General features: G+C 43.2%; 1 protein-coding gene across 1 annotated transcript; it reads right to left on the minus strand.

Annotated features, from left to right (window-relative positions):
* Positions 1 to 664: 664 nt before the first annotated feature.
* LOC129670886 (killer cell lectin-like receptor subfamily B member 1A) lies at positions 665 to 5869 on the minus strand. The gene is made up of 5 exons (XM_055599499.1): positions 5785 to 5869; positions 2949 to 3047; positions 1793 to 1867; positions 1100 to 1254; positions 665 to 778 (listed from the first exon to the last, which is right to left on the minus strand). Exons 1-5 carry the CDS (start codon positions 5867 to 5869, stop codon positions 665 to 667), a joined length of 528 nt encoding a protein of 175 aa, XP_055455474.1.
* Positions 5870 to 8449: the final 2580 nt, after the last annotated feature.

An 8449-nucleotide genomic window follows, 5' to 3' on the forward strand; every position in this document is an offset into this window, starting at 1 on the left:
TACTCCTATCCTACACAATTTGTATCAAGTGGCTATGAACGTGTGCGCCTATAGTTGCCACAGATGCTGGCGGGGTCTACGGTTTTGTCCTCTATAGCACACAAGATCTGCTTTCTAATATGTAAATGTCATTTGCTTCCTCACCTGCCCAAAATGTTGGTTCTCTGGGATTATCATGTTAAAAATCAAGCTACTGGAGGGTTGGGGAAGGGGTCACTTAGCCCTCAATCTGGCCAAGAGATACTGAAAGATAGACAGGTGTTGTCCTGCTGCTGACTGGTTCAGGTGAGTAAGCTGTGGAACCACGCCCACTAGGCTAATAAGCAGTTTTGGTATCAGAAAGGAGAGGGATTTGGATGAAAAAAGAGCTGGTTCCAAGGGATCACACACCCTCACAGAAACACACATGCACTTAAAACACCAATTTACATTAAAAAAAAGAAAAAATAAAAAAGCTGGAGGCTGGTGCTGGAGGAAGAATGGGAACAGAGCAGGGAGGCATGGTGGCAGGGGAGTCCTCCTGAGTAGGTGGTCAGCTGCCTCCAGCAAAAAGGCTAACAGGCTTGTGCTATACAGGTGTCTCCATGTCATTATTAAGCCCCAAGCAGCGGCCCACTAGAAGCCCCCGCAGTAGAAATGAATATTCGAGTTAGCATCTCTATACTCACACATCAGAGCTTAAAGCAGAGTTGTTTATCCATTTCCAGGTCTTGTCCAGCAATTTGTAACTTAGTCCAATCCAAGATGAAGAGTCTTTTGTCCGGTTCTGTAGGAATCTCTACCACCAAAACAGAGTAGAAGACTTAACCCTGAGACTGTGTCTGGGTGGCTCCTTCACCAGACTCCTGAAGCCTAGTTCAAGGTCACCTGTCTCTGACCTGAGTGCCCAGGTAATTCTTCCTCCTTTGTGAAATCTGTGCCCATATTTATGATCCTAGGACACTCACCTTCCAGACACAGTGATTGGCTCCATGTCTTAAGTCTCTCAGACTATGAGCTTCCTTAAAGTCCCCACTTCCTTTGCATGGAAGATGTGTATGTCTAGACGGTGGTGTAGCTTCAAGAACAGCTAACATCTCTGCTTTGTTGAACAACTTACCAGCTCTTCTTGGTCTTGAACAAGCAGCAAAATGGCTCCTTTCTGATTACAGTCATCCAGACCTTCCTTCCAAGTGTTGGGAACTTGAGAAAAATGTATGCATTTATGTCTGTATGGAATCCAGTCTTTTGGGCACATTGACTTAGCTGGACTCTCTGAAGTGAGAAGGAGACATGGAATATTTCTACCTGTTCTTACTGCACCACAGCCAGCTGCACACAGTAGTTGCTTTACTAACACAGACTTTCACTAACAGGTGCAGGAAGGAGAGTACTGTCATGACAGATCAAAAATATACATAACGTATAATATACATGTATATACATATATATTCGCTTTTGTTTTTATTAATTAACTTTAGGCAAAGTTAACTACTTGATCCATTTGCTAAAACAAATATCCCATTTGAGCATTTCTTAAGTTAATGATCAAATGTGCTAGCACCCTGAGGCAGTACTGCCGAGTGGTTAAGACCTCAGGCTTCAAGGTCACACAGTTTAAAGATGTTCCCAGCATTACCAACTACCCATCACAAGACCCTCAACAAGTTTCTATGCAGCAATTTCCTGTAACATAGGACTAGGGTGATACACTGTCTTCATGGATGGCTGTTGTAAGCCTTCACTGATATAAACGCCCAGTAAATAGCAAATTCAGCTAATATTGTTGAGAAATTCAAGCCACAAAGATTACCTGTTGTGTTACGTATGTTCTCTTGAATATACACAGAGTGTTTTTCTTTTGATGGTTTTTGTATTAGGACTCGAACTAGGAAACAAGAAAACACACAGAGAAATTAGTGCTGGAGTGAATGGCGTGACAGGTGTTTTATTTCTCACTCCTGGAAACAAGTTATTCCCACAAACCTGAACATCTGCATTGAAGAAATAATATTAGCAAACTGAACTGAGAACCAGTTTAGAGACAGAATATATAAACAAAGAAGAAAAATGCTGAACATATGGATTCACACGACTGTTAAGTCACATCTTATCAAACAGCCTTACAGAAACTCTTAACTTGCCCATACTCAGGCCTGAATGAGTATTATTACACTGCTTTCAAGAAACACAGCTTACTGCCATTGGAGTTCAGCAACCATTTAGTAAACTAAGCTTCTGAGCCTTTTAGTTATCATTGTTGTTATTGTTTTTGTCACAATTGTGACTTTTTTTAGATTCTGGGTACATGTGGGGTGTGTGATGGCAGGTCGGGGGACACTTGGAGTCAGCTCAGAACACACCCAGACACCAAATCCTCAGCACAAACAAGATTTATTACCCTGGGACGAAGAGGGGCTGTGTGTGCCTCTGAATCAGGTCAAGACAGCAGCAGGTATGTTTTTTGCAGAAGTGGGTTTTTAAGGGGAAAAAAGGAAGTCTGTGCTAGGGTGAGTTGGTAAGTGTTGATTGTACTAACTTTAGCCAGTGTAGCGCAATAATGAATTTGGATTACTGGACCTTGATGTTTTGATAGTTGGACCTTGGTGTTCAGCCTCAGGAATAAGCTTGGCATAAGAAAGTGGCTAAAAAATGGACTGGACCTTGGGGGCCTGCTTTAGAAGCATAATCTAATGTTTTAGCAAAGGAGAGGATAGTGAAAAGGGCAAAACCTGCCGGCCACCATCTTTGCCATGCTCTGGTCTTTTAGAGAGCCCCTGGTGACACTCAGAGGAATTTGGAAGCATGAAATGATGTGAAGTTTCTGCCCTGGACATGAATACTGTCCTGTAAGCACTCATGTCATTGACCTTCCCCAGGTTCAAGGGGCCAAGTCATCTGAAGAGGCAGTGACATTTGTGACAGAATGAGAGGAAGAATTCTGAAGCCAAAGCTCTTGCCTTACCTACCTAAGATGCTCATCCCAATCAGGGTCAAGAGAAGAAGGATCAGCCCAGCACAGCTGAGTTTCAGAGCCAGCCTGTGTGAACGTGGGCACTGGCAGGCATCTGTGAGGTTAGAAACCTTGTTACTCATGTAGGTCAGTTGAGGACATCTGGAATACTAGGTAAAGGGGGTTTCGATCAATATGGACAACTGGATTCAAGTAGACAGTTGACTGCTGGTAAGATCCTTAAAGCTGAATTCTATAAAATCAATTCTCTGTTAGTTTCAACTGTTTGCTTTGGTAGAGTAGGACTGAAAAATAATGTGTACGCAGGTACAATGCACAAAGGAATAGAGGCACCCTGTTGGTTGAGGTAGTAGTTCTCACCTAGTCAGGATTGCCATTGTGAGCTCCGAATTAAAGGCAGGATGCCCTCACCTTCGGTGGAGTCCCCTGCTCTCTGACTGACTTCATCTGGAAAATGTCTTTAGACACAGACTCCCCTAAACACAACAAACATTTGATATATGTCTTCTGACACAGCTCCCTGCTAGGTCTCCCCTCCCCATGCGAATATAATAATTAGGTACTGTGTTTCCATTCATATGTCAAGAGCTTGCTGTATGTTGCAAGTCAAGCATCCTTGAAGTGCCTAGTTCCAACCAATTATATACACCTATTCTGGAGCTCCCCACCCACTCACCAAGCGGTAGATAGCCTTTGTTCTCTGTAACTAAAGCTGAATTAGCCATCAGGTGTTCCAGGGGTTTGGGACCCCTGTACTGAGGTCTGCTGCTCTGCCTGACTTCCTGGGCTGTTGGGAGACAGCCTCCAGGCAGGAGGAGACCAACAGTGTTGAAAGCTAATCAGGGCTGTACAAAAATAAATCACATGTCCTAGTGCAGGAAGGGAGTCAAAGTATGTTTAAGCTGGATCTCTTCTTAAAGAAGAGACATTTTTTCATGCTTAGTTTTTCAATAATTGTGACTTTCAGTGCCAATGACTTATGATTCTATTCCTGAAAATTAGGTCTTCTTCAGTGCTGTTTACAATGATCTTCTCCACCTTGGATCTAAGTTATGTCATCCAAGGAGAATGTAAAGTTGTACAACCACTCTGGAAAGCAATCTGGCACTTTCTCAGACAACTAGGAATAGCGCTTCCTCAAGATCCAGCTATACCACTCCTAGGCATATACCCAAAAGAGTCTCAAGTACACAATAAGAACATTTGCTCAACCATGTTTTAGCAGCCTTATTTGTAATAGCCAGAAGCTGGAAACAGCCTAGATGCCCCTCAGTGGAGGAACGGATGCACAAATTGTGGTATATGTATACAATGGAATATTACTCAGCAATAAAAAACAAGGAAATGATGAAATTTGCAGGTAAATGGTGGGATCTGGAAAAGATCATCCTGAGTGAGCTATCCCAGAAGCAGAAAATGCACACAGTATATACTCACTGATATAGACATATAATATAGGATAAACCTACTAAAATCTGTACACCTAAAGAAACTATTCAAGAGGGAGGACTCTTGCTAAAATGCTCAATTCTTATCCAGAAAGGCAAAGAGGATGGACATCAGAAGAAGGCAAAAAGAGGGAACAAGTCAGGAGCCTGACACAGAGGGCCTCTGAAAGGCTCTGCCCTGCAGACTATCAATGCAGATGCTGAGACTTATGGGTAACCTTGGCAGAGTGCAGGGAATCTTAGGAAAGAAGTGGGAAACAGTAAGATTTGGAGAGGACAGGAACACCACAAGGAGAATAACAGAACCAAAATAATCTGAGCACAGGGGTCTTTCCTGAGACTGATACTCCAACCAAGGTCTAATCACATAGATAACCTAAGACCCCTGCACAGATGTAGCCCATGGCAGTTAAGTATCCAAGTGGGTTCCATTGTAACAGAGACTGTCTCTGACAAGAACTGACTGGTCTGCTCTTTGATTACCTACCACTGAGGGGGAAGCAGCATTACCAAGCCACAGAAGAAGACAATGCAGCCACTCCTGATGAGACCTAATTGACTAGGATCAGAAAGAAGGAAAAGAAGACCTCCCCTATCAGTGGACTTGGGGAGGGGCATGCATGCAGAGGGTGGAGGAAGGGAGGGATTGGGACGGGAGGAGGGAGGGAACCACAAGGGGGATACAAAGGGAATAAAGTATAATTAATAAAGAATTTTTTAAATTATTTTTCCTAGTTTAAAAAAATCTGTTAATTTAACAGTTTCTGACGAGCACCCTTAAAGAGTTGTGGTTCACATTCTTGACACAATACAGAAAGATTACATTTAAAACATTGCAGTAGTATATACGGAAGCTCAGTTGTGTCACAGAAATTCACACTATACCATGACCACTTCAGACATACTTTCTGCCTCTGTGTCTGTCTCTTTTTATCCATCCTTAAATCATGGTATCCTTTATAAATGCTTCATATCAGTCCTCCACATTTCTGGCAGACAGGGGGTCAGTTGCACCAGTGGTCAGTGCTTGGATGCTGTGGAGCTGAGCCATGGTTTTTGTGTTCTGTAGAGAAGTTTGGACCAGGCAAGAAGTTTGCTTTACAGCAAGTCTTCCTGCTCAAAGCACCCCTTTCCTTGTGGATGTAAAATATTCCCTCCGCAGGGTCTTGCCCAAAAGAGTGGCTGCCCTAATTTCACACTCACTGATTGACTAAAAATGTAATGTGTGAGCATTTTTTTTTCTCCCAGGTTGTAGCCATCTACACTCTTCAGCGCTGACAGACAGCTGGTCATCTTCAAAGCAACAGCTTAAAGCTGTAGGAAAACAAAAATCATAACTCTGCAGGATATTTTGACACTAAAAGGAGAAACAAAATTACTGACCTTGGGGAAGAGATGGAGGTGATGCACACTGAGCCCCCCGAGTCCTGGGTGCCTTTAAATTTAAGTAGACTGTTGCTGTGTCCATGGCAGACAGAAGCTGAGACACTGAACATGTGAGCAGGGACACAGTCCAAGTCCTTTGAGGTGAACTGAGAAAAAGGAAGTCCTCTGTCAATGCCCTGCTGGGTTCACACCTACCACTCTTGTCTCTGTGGGTGTCTTTGTAGTTATTGGCTTGGTGTCTGTCCAGCTCACACAGCATACACACTATTGTCTTTTTCTTTTTGTTTATTTGTCTCTTATACAGTACATCCTCACTTTCCTCCAGCCTCCCTCCCCCACACCTTCCCTTTCCCAGACACATACTTCTCCTTTGTTTCCCTTGAGAAGAGAGAAGCCCTCCTGTGATATCAGCCAAATACAGGATAACAAGATGCATTAGGACTAGGTGTAAGGCCTGACAAGGCAACCCAGGAGGAGGAAAAGGGTCCCATGAGCAGGCAAAAGACTCAGGGACACCCCAACTCCAACTGTTAGGAGCACCACAAAAACCAAATCTATACATTCACAGCATGTAGACAGAGGGCCTAACACAGACCCATGCAGGTTTCATGATTGCTGCTTCAGTCTCCAAGAAACCCTATGAGCTCTGCTTAGCTGATTCTGTGTTCTGTGTTGTCTTGGTGTCCTCTGGCTCCCACAAACCTCCCTCTCCTTCTTCCATGGGGTTCCTTGAGCTCTGCCTGAGCTATTGGCTGTGGGTCTGCTCCTATCACACATTATCTTCTTAAGAAGGAATAACTTGGTGTTTCCTTTTCTTAACTAAAGAGAGGGGCTTTTTGTTCTGATGTCTGTAACCACCAGTTCTGAGTTATTCTCTCGGAGTTGTTGTTATGTACAATGATGAAAATCCCAACCATTCTATTTTACCAATGAGGACTCAGGAGTCAGATGCTGGGATAAAAATCTGCTAGCTCAAAGAGGCAGAGAAAGTAACCACTTGATCTTCCTTCTCAGCTCAGGTCTGGATGGAAAACCCCAATGGACTTACTAGCTCAGCTGACAGCCCAGGAAGAAAAGGTCAAAAAACCCAAGGCTGAAGGCTTGCTAGTTCAAAGGCCAAAAAGCCAGGGTGCCAAGGAGCTGAAGCCTAAAGTAAAGCCAGAGCTTGAGCTAAGGGCCCTTTCTTCTTCTTCTTCTTCTTCTTCTTCTTCTTCTTCTTCTTCTTCTTCTTCTTCTTCTTCTTCTCTACCATGTCTTAAATACCCCTCAACTCAAAGTCCATCCTACTCTTTAATCACTGTCAGCTGGTTTCATGTTTCACCTCTGGACATAGGGTACCTTTATTAGATTCAGTATACATAAAGCTCTTAGATTAAAGGTGTGTGCTAGGCCTGGGTGAAACACATCATAATCATCTGCTTACAATAAACAGAAAGTTAATGGATATAAGGTGTGTGATAGGGCTCAACCACACCAAAGAAACAGGGTTTTACAGTTCACAGTTTTGGAGATCAAAATAGGATCCTGCAATACAGGGTGGGTGAGCTCAGGGTGAGTGAAATATAGCATGCTTCCTCAGTTCAAACTGAAGTGAAGATTTTCTCCAAATTGTCAGCAATTAAAATAGATAATACATTAGGCTGTGTTATAAAAAATAAATTAATATATGAAAATCCATGGTTATGTTTGACATGAGTTGAAGCTGTAAAATCCTCCTGAAACATCCATCCTACCAAGGAATCTGTGGAATGTGGAAACCACATGAGTTTGGGAAATTTTCGTGACTGACACAACAGGAAAAGCGATGGGGAGGGGGCCATGTGCACCACTCTGCACTGTGGCGCTCCGCACTGCACGTGGATGTGACAACATTCCCCTGAGTTAAGGACGTCATCTATCAGAGCTACAGGGAATGCAAGACTTAGGTCTCTGAGGTGTGCTGACTTCTCCAGGGATTTTGCAGGCCTAGAGCCTCAGAGCAAAGACATCAAATGCCAAGGCAGATATTGTCACATTACACTGAGGAAAAGAAAAGCAGCGGTTGCCTTAAAGTCACTTTCTGTGTCAGAGTGGAATTGTTCCAGGCACTCACAGTTACTGGCCGTAAGAACCGTAAGTCTGACGGGTGCGAGTTCCAGAAGATCGGGGGTGTGGACATACAACCCACATGGGGCTCACACCCATTCCCTGAGATGATGATGACTATGAAGTGAGGGCAAACCTGTGGGGGTCTCACAGCTCACTTAAGACTCAGTGTAACCCTCTGCAGCTGTCAGTGTTTGATCACAGTCATTTCACTCAATACAAGGCACAGTGTTCTGTGTCAGGCTCCATCTATTTATTTTCTGCAGTGCTGGAAATTGAACTTAGGACCTCATGAATTCAAAGGAAGCACTCAATCATAAAACTATGTTCCCAAGATTTTATGTTCCCAAGTGCTTTGCCAACAGTGAAAACTTTAGCAATTATACAAGATTTTCCAGAGTTTTCCATCTTGAGTCATGATATTTTAAAATCAAATATGGAGAATTTATGAAAATATTCTCAAATTATGGTACACAACACTTTTAGTATATAGGAAGGCATCAAGCCTTACTATATAGAGAACTGTCTGTCCTCTGTGCTCTGATTTCCACAAACACAGTTAGGCAAAACACATGTG

The sequence above is a fragment of the Psammomys obesus genome, unplaced genomic scaffold (assembly GCF_907164565.1).
Source record: "Psammomys obesus unplaced genomic scaffold, mPsaObe1.curated_primary_1811, whole genome shotgun sequence".
NCBI classification, from domain to species: Eukaryota; Metazoa; Chordata; class Mammalia; order Rodentia; family Muridae; genus Psammomys; species Psammomys obesus.